The sequence below is a fragment of the Aotus nancymaae genome, unplaced genomic scaffold, assembly GCF_030222135.1.
Source record: "Aotus nancymaae isolate 86718 unplaced genomic scaffold, 86718_ANA_hifiasm-v0.15.2.pri h1tg000041l, whole genome shotgun sequence".
Classification (NCBI taxonomy): Eukaryota; Metazoa; Chordata; class Mammalia; order Primates; family Aotidae; genus Aotus; species Aotus nancymaae.
Window position 1 is genome coordinate 425,163 of NW_026988455.1, and position 16,977 is coordinate 442,139.

General features: G+C 35.5%; 1 protein-coding gene across 10 annotated transcripts in view; it reads right to left on the reverse strand.

Moving 5' to 3' along the window:
- ZNF280D (zinc finger protein 280D) overlaps positions 1–16,977 on the reverse strand; it is a 109,506-nt gene that overhangs the window by 74,389 nt on the left and 18,140 nt on the right. For 6 of the 10 annotated variants that reach the window (XM_064361323.1, XM_021666219.2, XM_064361327.1 and 3 more), the window contains 4 exons: positions 9,924–9,967; positions 6,783–6,929; positions 3,822–3,887; positions 3,582–3,721 (listed from right to left, as the gene is read on the reverse strand). In XM_064361323.1, the coding sequence (XP_064217393.1) occupies positions 3,582–3,721; positions 3,822–3,887; positions 6,783–6,918 (342 nt within the window). In that variant the 5' untranslated portion in view covers positions 6,919–6,929; positions 9,924–9,967. Of the gene's footprint in view, positions 1–3,581; positions 3,722–3,821; positions 3,888–6,782; positions 6,930–9,742; positions 9,812–9,923; positions 9,968–16,977 lie in introns of those variants that run through there. The other 4 variants (XM_021666217.2, XM_021666216.2, XM_064361324.1 and 1 more) reach the window with 4 other exon arrangements.

Here is a 16,977-nt window from a genome sequence, read left to right on the forward strand (position 1 = left end):
TTTTAAGAAGCTATCACTTCCGGGTCCTTGCCAGACCAACTGGCAAAACCTCTCATTTTTTAAAAGAACCCACGGACTGGGAATGATCAACTAAGGTGCTCTGATTTAAAAACTATGCCCAATTCCGAGTCAGAAAATAATCTGCTTTCTAACTCTTATTACACCAAACATAACAACTCTTGCTTTTTTTTTTCCCCCTCCCTGGGTCCAATGTTGGAAAGATTTTTACCTAACAAACTATCAAATAATGTTCTTTTGCCAATTTTTTTCTCTCAAATGCCAAACAGCTTATAATAATCATGAGAAAACCACTGAGTTAACTTGATTCCAACTAATAGCAAAGAACTGTTACACTCTGGATAGCTTTCCAGCTATCTTCAGGAACACCTATTACATTTTTTTTTGAGACAGAGTCTCACTCTGTCACCGAGGCTAAAGTGCAGTGGCGTGATCTTGGCTCACTGCAACCTCCGCCTTCCAGGTTCAAGTGATTCTCCTGCCTCAGCCTCACAAGTAGCTGGGATTATAGGTACACGCCACCACGCCCACGTAATTTTTGTATTATTAGTAGAGACGGGGTTTTGCTCTGTTAGCCAGGCTGGTCTTGAACTCTTGATACTTCAGGTGATCCACCCGCCTCAGCCTCCCAAAGTGCTGGGACTACAGGTATGAGCCACCACGCCTGGCCACCTATTACATTTTTTAAAACGTCAGAAATAGCCTGTGGAACCTTAGATGATTCAAGATAGGGGCTGAGCAGTCTCCCTTATTGTTCTTATTATATAAAAAAAATACATTTTTAGGAAAATTTACTACTATTTTTCTGAGACAGTGGTGCCCTAACTCTTTGGCTTCAGAACTATTTTACACACTTTAAAACTGTTGAACCCAAAAAGACTTTTTGTTTACATTGGTTATATCTATCAATAATTTCCATACTAGAAATTAAAACAGAGAACATTTTAGAACATTTATTTATTAATTCATTTTTAAATAACAAACTCATTACAGATTAACATAAATAACATTTTAATGAAAAATGACTTGCAAACACACAAAAAATAGTGAAGAGTGGCATTGTTTCATATCTTTGCAAAGTTCTTAAATATCTAGTTTAATCAAAAATTGTTTTAGTCTCTTATCTGCTTCTGCCTTCAATCGGCTATGACATGTTGTTTTGGTTGAAGGATATTATTAAAACCTGCCTCATTAGGAATGTAACTGGAAGAGGGAGTGTTTTAATAGGGTTTTAATTAACTGTGGATATATTACTTTGATACTATACCAAAACTGAACAGTTGGTACTTTCAAAAAGGTCTGTTGCAGTGTGAAATCTGAAACCATATCCCAGAACACCTTGTTCCCTTAAAATCAGTGGTCTATCTTAAATGGATCATTTATCTGTGAATACTTTTGTAGCATATATACTAGTTATTTGGAAAATACTGGTTTCATTGACTTATACAGGTCTCCCAAATGATGACACAGTTCATTACACAATATTTTTTAAATCATTATTTATCAACACCACCACTCATCAGAAAAGTCTTGAAGTATTTGAGAGCTGTCAAGATCACAGTGGCAAATAAGTTTTTGCTTGAAAGTTCAAATTTTACCATTGGCAAGAAATACTACTATCAATTGTTTTCGCTGAAGTGACAGGTTTGAGGAAATGTTTGCCAAACAATCAAGATTGAATAAGTGTATGTGGCAGACAGACTCTAAAGGGGCCTCCATGGAAATGTCATTACCCATAATCCCCAGGTCCTGGTTTCACGTCCTGTGTAATTCCCTTCCTTCGAATGTGGGCAGGACCTCTGACTTGCTTTTAACCAACAGAATACAACAAAGGTGACAAGATATATGTGATTTTTGTGTACATAATTATGTTACCTAAGACTATAAGGGCATTTTGCTAAGGACTCACCCTCACCTGCTACCTTTGAGGAAGCAAGCAGCATTACTGGGAAGACCCACCTGGCAAGGAGCCAGCCAAAAGCCAACAAGATACTGAGACTCCCAGTCCAACAACCAACCTTAAGGAACTGAATGCTACCAACAACCACGTGAATTTGTCAGCAAACACTTCCCCAACAGAATTTCAGATGAAACTGCAACTTCAGGGACCACATCTTGAATGCAGCCTTGTGAGATCCTTAAGCAAAAAACCCACCTAAGCCATGACCTGATTCAGAAATTGTGAGACCATGAGATAAGGAGTATATGTTGTTTTAAGCTCTGTAAGTTTGTGGTAATACTGATACACAGAAATAAATAACTAATACACCATGGTTTGTCAGTCATTCTTTCAAGTAAAAATAGTGCTCTATTAACAACAACCAAAAAAAAATAAAGTAGTTTACCTCACAAGTCAATCACACAAGTGCTTTTCCTCAAGACAACCGTCACACTTCGAACGCAAAGGTATTTTATGTATACTACCCATGTCATCACACAGAATATTTTAAAAGACACATATTCAAGTGTGGACAGTTAACAAAACTATTAACATTTTAATACTTCATCAAAGAAACTGAGTATAACCAAGTAACACTCAGTTGACTAATATAGTTTACTGTGAGTGCACGGCAGGTGACTAATACAGAAACTACACGTACAGTTTGGTGGCACTACCTTGATGCACACTAAGGCAGCAGCAGCTTACCCACATTACTTTAGCATCACCAGTGCAAATGTCAACACAGTGGAAAACAGTCTTTGATTATAATGACAACACTGTTGACTCCCAAACCTCTAAAAGGGTCTTGGGGAACCCCAGGGGATTGCAAACTATAGTCTGAGAACTGTTCAACTAAGGCAATTCTTTCATTTCTAAGTGTACATTTATATACAACATATATGTATGTATGTGTGCATATACATATAAACTATGGGTTATGCTGGATTGAAATCCAGATCCATCAACTGCCAGCTTTGGGATCTTGAGTAAATCTTTCAATCTCGATGACCCTCAGTTTCCTCAACTAAAAAATGAGGATAATAATAGTGTCTACTTCATGGGGAAGTTTAAGAACTAAATGAAATAAATTTACCTATAGCATTTAGCACAAAGCCTTATACATATTAACAGCTCGATGAATGTTAATGATTACCATTTTCTATTACCTTTTCTAACAGCAAAAAAGTGGGAGTTTTTGTAATCGGAAAAAAAATTTTTTTTAAACTGAACTATGAAGGAATGTTATAAAAAGCTATGACGATCTCTTAATTATTTTCCCAATTAAGAATATCTGGCCCAGTTTGCAATCTTAAATATTTGCCATTATGTAATATTTATTACTGATTATAATTTTATTCATATTTTGGTGGCACAGTTTTCATTATTGTACCTATTTAGACATACTGCCTGATTTATTAACAGGCTGGGTAGTTAGCTCATTCAGTTATTACTTTGGGTAGTGCTTGAGCTACCAAAAATATGGTGACATTTTCTTATACTAATTATGCTTCTACTGGATGACTACTTATGACAGTCCAGAAGTTTAACTGGGTACTGTTAATATTGATAAATAATATCCAATGGATCCCTGAACTGGCTGTATAGTTTTAGAAACACTTACAGGTTTAGAAAAAGGCTGAACAATAACAGAACTATCTGAAGATCTAGACTCAGGATGAAAATTTATTGGTGAGGCAGGCACTGGATTTGATGTTGGATTCGTGTAGTGTTGACTTGTAGGCTTGAATGCAGCAGTAATACCTGTATTTTAAAGTAACAGAATATATTGAAATTATTTGTACATAATCAATTTTGTCAAAATACTTCACTTTAGAATTAAAATAGTACAATAATACTGTACCTCGACTGAGCGCACCATTCTTTAGTCCCCTTGAATATGAGCTGGGGTTAACTCTGTTCAAAATATCTATAAAAAATTATATTTATTTTAAAATTCATTGTTTGAATGAAATACATATTAAGATAATAGAAATCATGAATTGAAAACATGTAAACAGATTTCTGGAAGGAGTATACAACTAATCACTAATTTAAGAAAAGAGTTCATTTTAAACGCATACATAGATAACTAGTTTTAATTGTTTTATAGACTAAGAACAATCTTCCTCATTATAACTCAAAATTCAAAAGCCAGAAGTAGGGGAATGACAAATCTGACTACATGTGAGTCAAAACATTGTGCTTGCAAAGAAATAGTCTACATAGTTAATAAAAGTTTTCCAAAAATATATTTATGTTCAACCTATAATTTAAGTATATATCTTTCTTTCAATGATGACAGGGTTGTAGAGACAGTCAGGTTCCTATGATTCAAAATCAAATTCTTGCCCAACCTCTACGCTGCATTCACACCTCTAAAGGTGTGAAGTTCCATTATGGAAAATCTCATTGGATTATCTACTATTAGTTTTGAGTTAAAAAAGAAAAACTAACAGATTGCAGTTTAAAGCAAACCAACAGTTTATCACAGCATATTATTAGTTAAGAGGTCGCAAATCTACCACTACACCAGAAGTCAATCTGAGCCTGCCACGACTTTGAGGATCAGTTTAAAGTTCCTCATCCTTGCATACAAGTAAACTCTGTAACTTCTAGCTTATCAAACTATAATTTGGAAGCATGAGGATTTGCCTAAAATCGCTGGTTAGAAAAAGGTAAAAAGCACCAAAAAAAAAAAATCCACCATATCTCATAAAAATTTATTTTCTCTTCCTCACAGTACAAAGAAACCAGATCCCATTAAGTCATTACATAAAACAATGGTTCACACAAAAATATGGTTGTTTTCTGACAATGTCAATGCAGCGCTCTGTAATTAAACACTACAAAAGTCTTATTAGAGAAAAATCTGCTCAAAGAACTTGACACTGTTTTTCACTCAGAAATTCAGGATTAAATATTTATTCAAACCATGAAAGAACTATTGCTGTAGTACTTTTTAGTAGCTGTAGTCTATGGACCACAAGTTTTTGTCCTCCTTTCTCGAAGTTTTACATAAACATTTAACTCATGTTCCATATGTTAACAATTGTACGGCTTACACATAAGACAACAATAAAACCATTTAAATTATTCACCTTAATAATGTAGAAAAGAAATTCTATTGGGGTCAATCCCCTTCTTGATGGAATTATTTTAAAACTAATGTACACTCTTCTACTTGAATACCATAAACAGTCATCTACAATCAGTATAAATTCAGCTTGAAACTCAACTGTCATGTTTTCAATAAGAGTTTGAATAATTTTACAATATATTTCAGTATAAAGAAATAATCACGAGAATATTATGTTTCACTATCACCAAAGATGCCATGATGCCTAATTCATTTTATAATCCAAGCAGCACTCCCCTTAGTACTCCATGAGAGATGACCAATCTGCTACAGAAAATGGTATTAAAAATTCAACTGGTGAAATTATTCTCTCTCTGATAAAACTGAATAAAGGTGCCAATCCAAGTTTAGAGGTAAGCAAAGTGAGAACTAGGCTTTCAGAAAATTTTAAAGTAGTCTCTTAATCACACTTTGAAGCACTACCATGGTAAGTAAACACACAAACACACGCACACAGACACACACACACACAGACTAGTAAAATGGGTACATCACATTCTTTCGTAAATTCTCCTGGCTTCAAACAAACAAGTAAATAAAATGGAAAAAGATCTATTTTCTCTTTTTCTCTGAAATTTTTACATTACTTCTCTGCACTCTATCACACATTTTTGAGTGGGCATTTTAACAAATGTCATTGGTATCTGTGCTTTATAAACATTATCACAATGTCAAGTCCAATTCTCTAATTTAAAGCTAATATGCCACAAAGGTACCAAGTTGCTCTGCCCAAAAGCCTTAAGGATTTAAATGTACTAAATACTAACCCATCCAAGTACAGTGGCTGTAGACAATGCCATTCTTTTTCATGAATATAAATAGGAGTTGCTGGAAGATGGATAAGGTCAGAAGCTACAGCCTCTGTTGGTACACAGGCCAGAGACTGTGCAATTATTCATCACCTATACATTTTGTAGCCATGTATAGATGACACTGAAATGAGGCCTGGATGTAAGAAGTCTCACTTAGGACTAACAAAAACTCACTTAGTATATTCTGACATTTTAAGCAAAGCATTCCAAATGTTTTATTTTCTCTTCTGGATTTAAGTGAGAAAAATGAAAAAGGATAAACAGATAAATACATTACTTAAGGCCAGGTGCAGTGACTCACACCTGTAATCTTAGCACACTTTGGAAGGCCAAGGCTGGATCACTTGAGCTCAGGAGTTAGAGAGCAGCCTGGGCAGCATTGTGAGACCCTGTCTTTACAAAAATACAAAAATTCACCAGGTATGGTAACACACACCTATAGTCCCAGCTACTCGGGAAGCTGAAGTGGGAGGATCACTTGAGCCAAGGAGGTTGAGGCAGCAGTCAGCCATGATTGCGCCACTGTGCTCCAGCCTAGCGACAGAACGAGACTCTGTCTCTAAATAAATAAGTAAGTTACTTAACTCCATTAAAAATTATGATTTCTAATCTCAGAATACCTCCAAGGTCACCAGCTAATCTCAGTCCATTTCTCTTTTCTGACATCGGATATTTAACCTCTTACCTCCTTCCTCAAGTCCCCAGTCATATCCCCTTCCTGATTCTCAAGTTCTTACCAGCCTCACACCCAATCTCTCAGACCTAACTCTTTACAGTGGAACATGAACATCAAATACCTGTTAAACACTTCACAAGTTTTCCTGTTAGAAATAATACCTTATAAAGCTTGGTTTTAAGTAAAGTAAATGCTTACTTGAAATTGCTGGTTTTGAACTTGAAATCTCTCCAACAAAGATGGGCTCATCATCATCATCATCCTCAACTTCTTTTACTTTCTTCTGCCATGGTTCCAGCTCCTCTTCTTCACATTCCATAAACAGTTCTGCCATTTTTAAATCACCTAATTTTCAAAAGGAGAGAAGTAAACCTCATTTTTGAAAATAAAAAGAAAAACATTTTTGTAATATATAACATAATATTTAAGATGTACTATAATAATCCTAATAGCAATTTCTGAATTGACATTTGTAGTCAGTATGTGGTAACAACAGTGAGAAACACAGAGCTTACTCTCTAAGATATTAAATAGAAAAATTCAGATAAACAGATAATAGATGACAGTAGTTATTTACAGTGGACATAAAATCCAGTGAAAGTGAGTCAAATCCAGTGAAAGTGAGTTTCAGTTATATACATGGAATATGATTATCACTACAAAAAGGATTATATCTAACCATTGTCTTTTCAACAATGTATTAACAAAAGGGAGATAAACTAAGAATAAGAGGAAACAGGTGGGAGATAAACTGGATAAACTAAACCAGATTCAAGAATGCCAGGCAGGATGGGAGCAGTGGCTCAAACTTGTAATCCCAGCAGTTCAGGAAGCTGAGGTGGGCAGATTACTTGAGGTCAGGAGTTCAAAACCAGCCTGGACAACATGGTGAAACCCTGTCTCTACTAAAAATACAAAAATTAGCCGGGCTACTTGGGAGGCTGAGTCAGGAGAATTGCTTGAACCTGGGAGATGGAGGTTGCAGTGGGCTAAAATCACGCCACTGCATTCCAGCCTGGGTGACTCTATCTCAAGAGAAAGGAGAAGAAGAAAAAAAAAAAAAGAATGCCAGCCACAGAACACAGCAGGAAAGAGATGCTGGAATAAGATATGGAAAATGAATTAGGCTTATTCCATTAAGGGCAAAGTAGATGTTTTTCACAAGAAGAATATCACAAATCATTTCCTGGTCTAATGTTACTTAAATGTTTAGTATAATCCACCTACCAAAAAAAAAAGGCCTTCCCATTTTCCTAAACACCATCAATATCAAGAACTGACCCCTTTTTCTCTAAGCGGTACTATTTTACTAATTATACATAGTTCTTAAAATCTAGTAATTAAAAATATTAATTTTCATTGGCAAGTCATAACTTAGCATTTGTGTTTATAAATACTTGAAACACCAGCCTTATTGTGTGTCTCAGAGATATTATTTATACCACTGCTTCTACTCAGAATGCCTTTCCTTCTCAGCTATACAATCTATAACACTCCAGTCTGGAGCCAAGAGAGCAGAGACGTTATATCAAATTGAATAATTCAAATCTTTACTGTAATGTTTCTAATCATATGACTCTAGAAAAAAGTTACTTGAACCTGTTTTCCTCATCTATAATACAGGTAATGATATCTAACTAACAGATTACATAGATTCAAGAAAATGCCATATAAAGCACCTAAATTCAAGTGGATACTCCACAAAATATTAATTCCCTACCCCTCCTAACTCTTGATTCAATTATAACTCCCCTTGTAAACCATTAGATTTTACTTTCCTTCAAAATATGAATTACATTAACAACCAATATAGTGCAATTCAAGATTTAACATATATGAGCCAAAACCGCTCACTGTTTTTTCATGTGTCTTAGTTTTGTATGTCCAAGGTCAGATAGGAATATATTTCCCCCTACACATTAGAGGGGCATTAGGCACATAGCATATAATAATCTATGGACTAGGTAAAGTCATTACGAAAATGTGTATTTCAAACAATTAGGGAGACTCATATACTGATAACAAAAGTATCATTTATACAGGCTGAACTGTGTTTTCTCAAAATTCATATGTTGAAGTCCTAACCCTCACTACCTCAGAATGTGACTACATTTGGAGATTGGGTCCTTAGAATTAATTAAATTAAAATAAGGTTAGTAGGGTGGGCCCTAATCCAATGTGTCTGGTGTCCTTAATAGAAGAGGAGATTAGGACACAGACACAATCAAGAAAGGAGACCATGTGAAGATACAAGGAGAAAATGGAGGCTGGGCATGGTGGCTCACGCCTGGAATCACAACACTTGGGGAGGCCAAGGCAGGTGGATCACCTGAGGTCAGCAGTTCAAGACCAGCATGGCCAACACGGTGAAACCCAGTCCCTACTAAAAATATTTTTAAACATTAGCTGGGCGTGGTGTTGAACACCTATAGTCCCAGCTACTCAGGAGGCTGAGGCAGGAGAATCACTTAAGCCCAGGAGGAGGAGGCTGCAATAAGCTGAGATCACACCACTGCATTCTAGCCTGGGTGACAGTGAGACTCTGTCTCAAAAAAAAAAAAAAAGAAGATGGCCATCTACAAGTCAAGAAGAGAGGCCTCGAACCCTCAGAAGAAACCAATCGTATCAACCTATGGCCCTCAGAAGAAACCAATCCTATCAACACTTCAATCCTGGACTTCTAGCCTCAAGAATTATGAGAAAAATTTCCATTGTGTAAGCCATGCAGTTTGTGGTACTTTGTTATGGCAGCCCTAAGCCAACTAATATAGTATGCAAAGGTCTTCCTGAATCTGTTTTGTGGGGGAAAAAACTGCCATTGTTAATATATCCAGGATATATTTTTGAGAAAAAGAATTTTTAAGACACAATAGCTTTATAATTTTTTTAGAAATAATTTGTTTTTGTTTATGAACAGAAGAAACATATATGATTACATGTACCAAATTGGTAAAAGTAGTTCCTTCTGATAATGGGAAAAACACTTCTATTTTACTCACTTTTTTATTTACATTACTTTTCTGTGAACATTTGTTACTTTAATAATTTTAAGTATTTTTGTTTTTAAAAAAAATGTCTCCCGACTTTCATCCTTTCTCCTGAAGCAAAGTTATACGAAAGCCACACATACTAGTATTAGTTGTGGCAGCAACACTTACTTTTTGGTTGAAAAGGGTTGTCGCCCATCAAGCTGCAGAGATGACTTTCTGTAAATTGTCACCTAAGTACTGACATATGACATCAGTCAATTTTATGAGTCACTATAAGTAACACCAAATATTGAAACATGAAACTTGGGATTCACAAATTACTGGATCTAATTTTAATCTCTAAACTCACCATGTAACTCCAGACAATGCAGCAAGTTATTTCTGTTTTCCTTCCTAAAAAATAAAGATACCAACTATGAGGGTGAACTTCATTAAATTAAATGTATACATACGTAATTTAATCTTTTCTCCTATATAGAGTTCAATTTTTGTTTGATACATCTGATACATACATATAGTTCATTTTACATAACTGGTTCATTCCTGAAAAAACCCAAATTCAATAAATAAATGGTGATTATACTCAGCACTTAATACTTGAAGAAGATGATTCAGTAATTACAAATAATTTTTTTAAGTATTATTTAATAAAAATGAGTATTATTTTTGGAAATCTAACTTTTGAAATGCTGAGTGACATTAATCTTTAACTGTTATCTTTTCTTCATATTTCGAAAATACACGTAATTATTTATGTAAGAAAACATAATTTTAAATAAATTTTAAATAAATTTAGTTTATATCTTTCCGGCTTTTAATCAACTGAAAGGAAACAGAAAATTCATTGGAAATGTTTCATCACAGATTAATTCATTCAAAAAATAACTACTCATGGACTTCTGTACGCAAGGTATCATGCTAAGCTCAGGGGAAAACAAAAATGAGTAAGTCACAATCCTAGACTTCGGAAGTTTACTATCTAGTATGTCAGTAATTCATTTGGCTTTAAAAATGCTGTTAGAATAAACTTTTGTTGCTTTTTTTTTTTTTTGGTTTTGGTTTTCCTGAGATGTAAAGTCTCACTCTGTCACCCAGGCTGGAATGCAGTGGCGCAATCTCAGCTCACCACAACCTCTGCCTCCCGGGTTCAAGCAATTCTCCTGCCTCAGCCTCCTACGTAGCTGGGATTACAGGTGTGTGCCACCATGCCCAGCTAACGTTTGTATTTTTAGTAGACATGGAGTTTCACCATGTTAGTCAGGCTGGTCTCAAACTCCTGAAGTTGTGATCCTTGGCCTCTCAAAGGGCTGGGATTAAAGGCGTGAGCCACCGCCTGGCCAATAAACACTTTTTAAAAAAACTATTTGAATTGCTTTATTCAAACTGGGAATTTGCTTTTTGAATTTCGATGCACAAGCAATAGCATAAATTTTACAAAGTAAACAAGCTTTTATAAAACTGAGTTATAAACTCAAAAGCGTCAAAAATTAAACAATGGAAATCTAAAACAGTGGAATACATGACTAATTCAACCTTCGCATTCCACTTTATCCTTAGTCTGACAAAAGCAAGCTTTCCTACTTTTCTGTTTACAAATTATGTAAACCGAATACAAAAGAAAAAAATTATCTTAATTGCAGAAGTTATTGCTATAAATTCACGTATTGAGTTACTATCATAAGAGATGCTAGTGAATCTTGTGTTTATCCCCTAGTTCTAAAGTCAGACTATTAAAAATCTCTTTAACTCAATTTTTGAATAGCTGTAGTTTGTCCCTAAGCTAGCAACGGTATAATGCTTATTTCAGATAAAATACCTGATAATTCTTGCTTCACATTAAGAACTTACCAATACCAAGAACACAGTGTATTTTTAAGATTCACAATTACATATCCTACGGACACATATATAATGTTTTTAAGTGATCATATAAGTATCTACTGGCTTCAGAATTTTGTTGGTAAAGCATGGAATTCTGTGAAAGATTAAATCAGCAGCCAGAGAAGTGGTATATCCAGCAAAGATATGTAATGGGGACGTCAAAGGCCTAGCTCAGAGCTGACTCTTTAAGATAGCCAGAAAGCCAGGCGCAGTGGCTCATGTCTGTAATCTCGACACTTTGGAAGGACGAGGCAGGTGGATTACCTGAGGCCAGGAGTTTGAAACCAGCCTGGCCAACAGAGTCAAACCCTGCCTCAGCTGGGCGCGATGGCTCACGCCTATAATTCCAGCACTTTGGGAAGCCAAGGCAGGTGGATCATCTGAGGTCAGGAATTCAAAACCAGGCCAACCAACATGGAGAAACCCGGCCTCCTACACAATCAGCCAGGCATGGTGGCGCATACCTGTAATCCCAGCTACTTGGGAGGCTGAGGCAGGAGAATCACTTAAACCCAGGAGGCAGAGATTGCAGTGAGCTGAGATCGCACTATTGCACTCCTGCCTGGGCAACAAGAGCAAAACTCCATCTCAAAAAAAATAAAAATAAAAATAAACCTGTCTCTACTAAAAAATACAAAAATTAGCTAGGTATGGTGGCATATGCCTATAGACCCAGCTACTTGGGAAGCTGAGGCAGGAAAATTGCTTAGAACCAGGAGGTGCAGATTGCAGTGAGCTGAGATTGCACGCTGTACTCCATCCTGGGCAAGACAGCAAGACACTGTCTCTCAAAAAATAAAATAAAATAAAATAGCCAAAAAAAAAACAGAGGACTCTCAACTTCAACTACTAACTCAGCTACAGATTACACACATGCTCATATTTAATATGCTATTTGTACGGGGGAAAAATGAATTCCAAGTAACTGACTTAAAATAAAATCCATTCATTTATAGACATTGTCCACATAAATAATTATAATTCCTATTTTTTAAATTTTGGTTACAGTTTTTATCTAAAATTAAACTATATCATAAAACATTTTTTTTTAAAAAAATTAGAAACCAATGGAAATGTGGGTCTAAGTGTTTTAACTATCTGAAATTTTCACTTTCATCCATTGATAGATATCCCTTGATGTAATGCTGCTGTGTTAAATAATATTAATACTGCATGTGATCTAGTACAGAGCACATACTATGTACATAGGCATGCTATATACTAGATATAGTCCTCTTCACTTTCTGATAAAAGAAAAATTAAGGGCCGGGCACATTGGCTCACGCCTGTAATCCCAGCACTTTGGGAGGCCGAGGCGGGTGGATCACAAGGTCAACAGATCGAGACCGTCCTGGTCAATATGGTGAAACCCCGTCTCTACTAAAAATACAAAAAATTAGCTGGGCATGGTGGTGCGTGCCTGTAATCCCAGCTACTCAGGAAGCTGAGGCAGGAGAGTTGCCTGAACCCAGGAGGCGGAGGTTGCGGTGAGCCGAGATCGCACCATTGCACTCCCGCCTGGGTAACAAGAGCGAAACTCCATCTCAAAAAAAAAAAAAGAAAGAAAGAAAAATTAAGCAATTTCACAAACTACAACTGTAGTATCTGCACATTTAAAGAATATCACACTAGAAATCAGGAGAACCAAGTTAGAGTACCAGCAGGGCCACAACTTCCTGCCAAGTCATTTTCAATTCTAGATCTCGGACTCACAGTTCAACTGAAAGATTCTGGCTTAACTCAGCTCTAAAACTCTGTTGTATATTTTAAACATTTAGTAACCACGAAGACTGAAACATGGTGAAGAAGTTCAAATTCTGACTAAATCATTTATTACCCATATGACGTTGGACAAGTTAGTTAACCTAGTACTTTGCTTTCTTGCTTTTTATATATACATTCACCATTTACATGTAAAATAAAAAGACTTAATGCCATAGGATTATAGTGAAGATTAAATGAGATAATATATGTAAAACACATCTCAGTGTCTGGCACATAGAAACCACTCAACAATGTTTAACTATTTTTAACTCTGGAATAAATCCCATTTAAAAAAATGCTAGGCCAGGCACGGTGGCTCACACCTATAATTCCAGCACTTTTGGAGGCTGAGGCAGGTGGATCACTTGAGGTCAGGAGTTCTAGAACAGCCTGGCCAACATGGTGAAATCCGGTCTCTACCAAAAATACAAAAATTAGCCAGGCGTGGTGGAACATGCCTGTAATCCAAGCTGCTCAGGAGGCTGAAGCAGAATAATCACTTGAACCCTGGAGGTGGAGGCTGCAGTGAGCTGAGATTGCACCACTGCACTCTAGCCTAGGCAACAGAGGGAGACTCCACTTAAAAAAAAAAAAAAAAAAAAAGAGAGAGAACTGATCCCAATTCTATTACACCGGAATTTACGTGCTATCAGCCAAGCATTTAGAAATCATTTTGTTATATGGTCACACATTACTTAACAACAGGGAATAAGTCCTGACAAGTGCATCATTAGATGATTTTGTAGTTGTGAAAACATCATAGAGTCTATAGTACTTACACAAACCTAGATGGTATTGCCTACTACACATCCAAACTGTATGGTATAGCCTATTGATCATAGGCTATAAACCTGTATAGCATGTTACTGTACTGAATACTGCAGGCAATTATAACACAAATCACTAGGTAACAGGAATTTTCAGTCCATTATAATCTTACAGGACCACCATTATATAATGCAGTCTATCACTGACCTAAACATCATTATGTGGTACGTGACCATATAAGATCTTCATTACTGTAAAATTTCTCATGATGAAATTTTAGCTTTATAAACACACCTTTCAGACTGTGGCTGTCAAATCTATCCTAACACATTTTCATCTTTTTAAAAAAGCATTTCTAAACGAATTAAAATATATACCAAAAAAACCTATTAACCCTCAAATAAACATAACACACTGTTAAATTACATATTACTAATAGAATAAAATAAGGATCCAAAGTACCAACATAGAAAAATTAATATTTAGATAAGATATCTTTATAGCATTTCTACTTTAAAAACAAAAAAATTCAGGCTGGGGACAGTGGCTCATGCCTATAATCCCAGCACTCTGGGAGGACAAGGTGGGAGGATGGCTTGAGCTCAGGAGTTTAAGACCAGCCTGGGCAATATGGCAAAACCCTGTCTCCACAAAAAATTACAAAAAAATTAACCAGGAGTGGTGGCACCTGCCCAAAGTCTCAGCTACAAGAGGTCGAGGCTGCAGTGAGCTGAGATTGTGCCACTGCACTCCAGCCTCGGTGACAGAGTAAGACTGACTCCAAAAAAAAAAAAAAGAAAACAAAAGAAAAAACACTCATTCTACATGTATCTTAGTATTTCAATTTCTAAAAAAAAAAAAAAAAAAAAAAAAAACCCTTTGAAATAATAAATAGCTGGTAATCAAAACACAAAAGTGATTATGAGGAACATGGTGGTGAATGGTTAATGTTTTTTTTTTCTTTGAGACAGAGTCTTGCTCTGTTGCCCAGGCTGGAGTGCAGTGGCACAATCTTGGCTCACTGCAACCTCCACCTCCCTGGTTCAAGCTATTTTCATGCCTCAGCCTCTCGAGTAGCTGGGATTATAAGCATGCACAAGCACGCCCAGCTAATTTTGTATTTTTGTATTTTTAGGAGAGATAGGGTTTCACCATGTTGGCCCGGCTGGTCTCGAACTCCTTACCTCAAGTGATCTGCTCACCTTGGCCACCCAAAGTGCTGGCATTACAGGTGTGAGCCACCGCACTAGACCAAATGGTTAACTTCTACATCTTCCCTGATCCCATAAATTCAAGATATATATTCAATGAAACACTTAATCTTTTTTTCTCCCCATCATAAAAATGTTGTAATTGGGGATTATATTCCCAACCAAGAAGCTGGCAACACCAAAACAAGATACGATCAACTTAAAATAACAAGATACAAAAAAGAAAATCATTTCAAATAGTGAAAATTTATACTCAAAATAAGTATTGCACATAAAAATGAAGCTCAAGTAACTCATAAGGTTAGCTTAAGATAACATTCTATCTATAAAAAACATTAACAATTTACTTACATACTTAAAATGAGTTTTTCAGTGGAATCATTTAGACGACAGGCTCATTGGTACAGTAAAGTTTGATCTTTTACTTTTTTACTCTCAGAAATTTCCCAACAAATCAGGCATTTAAGTCATTCTACTTAAATCAGCTTTCATTTATATTCTATTTCATTTTATAAGCAATACTTTAGTCTTTCTGTCATTAATGGTATACTGAAATTGAGGACTATCATTTTAGAATTCTAATCTCAAATGAAAAGAGCTTAAAGGATTCAAAGTGAATTCTTAACTATGAGTGATAATCTAATATTCCAAACCCTGATTTTGTGATACCTCAAGCACTTCCAAGTATCTCAAGAAAGTATTCAAAAATCAATTTTAATTTAATGTTCATCACCTTAAAATCATATGAAATCTTTTGAGGAAAACGAGCAATTTTTAAAACTCCTATTGTATATCCCCTTACTATCCATCGCCCGTTGATTCCATTATGGAAAAATGGAAGTTATTGTAACAGTATTAGAAAAGTGGTGAATAATGGTATCTACTTTAGTAATATAAGACAAATCTGTCTGACAGAAAATGTAAATCATAAGCAATAAACAATAATATAATTAAAGGAGAGACCCATGATTAATGTTTTATTTAATAAAATTTAGGTATTTACCCATAAAATTTTATAAAGAAATTATTGTAATTTTTATTTACAGTCTGTAAGTGGATGAGATTTCAAATCAATACTTCCTTTTGTGCCTCAGGTATTTCTTACAAATGTTTTAGTGTTAGAAAACTAAGTATCTTTTTCAGAATCAGTCTAGTTGTTATTGTTAAAATCAGTCTTATTCTCGAAAAGGGAACATTCCAACCACACAAGCTTCATTATTAAAAACATCTGATCATCAGCAGCTAAAACACTGCAGATAAAATACTGGATGATTATAGAATCTTAAGAGACTTTAGAAGACGAATCTCACCCAATTTCTGAAAGATTCTAATTTTTAAGAATATTGCCTCCTGATAATAAGCACTCTAAAGAAGAAAAGATCTTTAAAAAGAAACTATATGGATACATCATAGTTTTTATTTTTTAAATAAACCAAAAATATCAAATGTCATTTTTTAAAAGATTATATATTTGAGAATCTTAACAGTGAACAGGCAAAGAGAAAGGAAAAGGTTGAAATTCAGTCTTGAAAGAAGTAGCCTTCAAAGGCGACCAGGACTAGAATAGGGAAAATCCAGGTCTTGGAAGAGGCTGCTTAACTCTTTCCAAGAATAAGGATAGAGCAATGAGGCCAGCATTCCCTCCGCATCTCCTAACCTACACATAAAAATTTCGTTCTCTGCAGGTAACTTACCAAAGAATTAGCACTTTAATTCTCTGAAATGAAGGTAAAACCAGATGGATTCCTTGAAGCCAAAACAATTCTCCAAGTTAGCGAG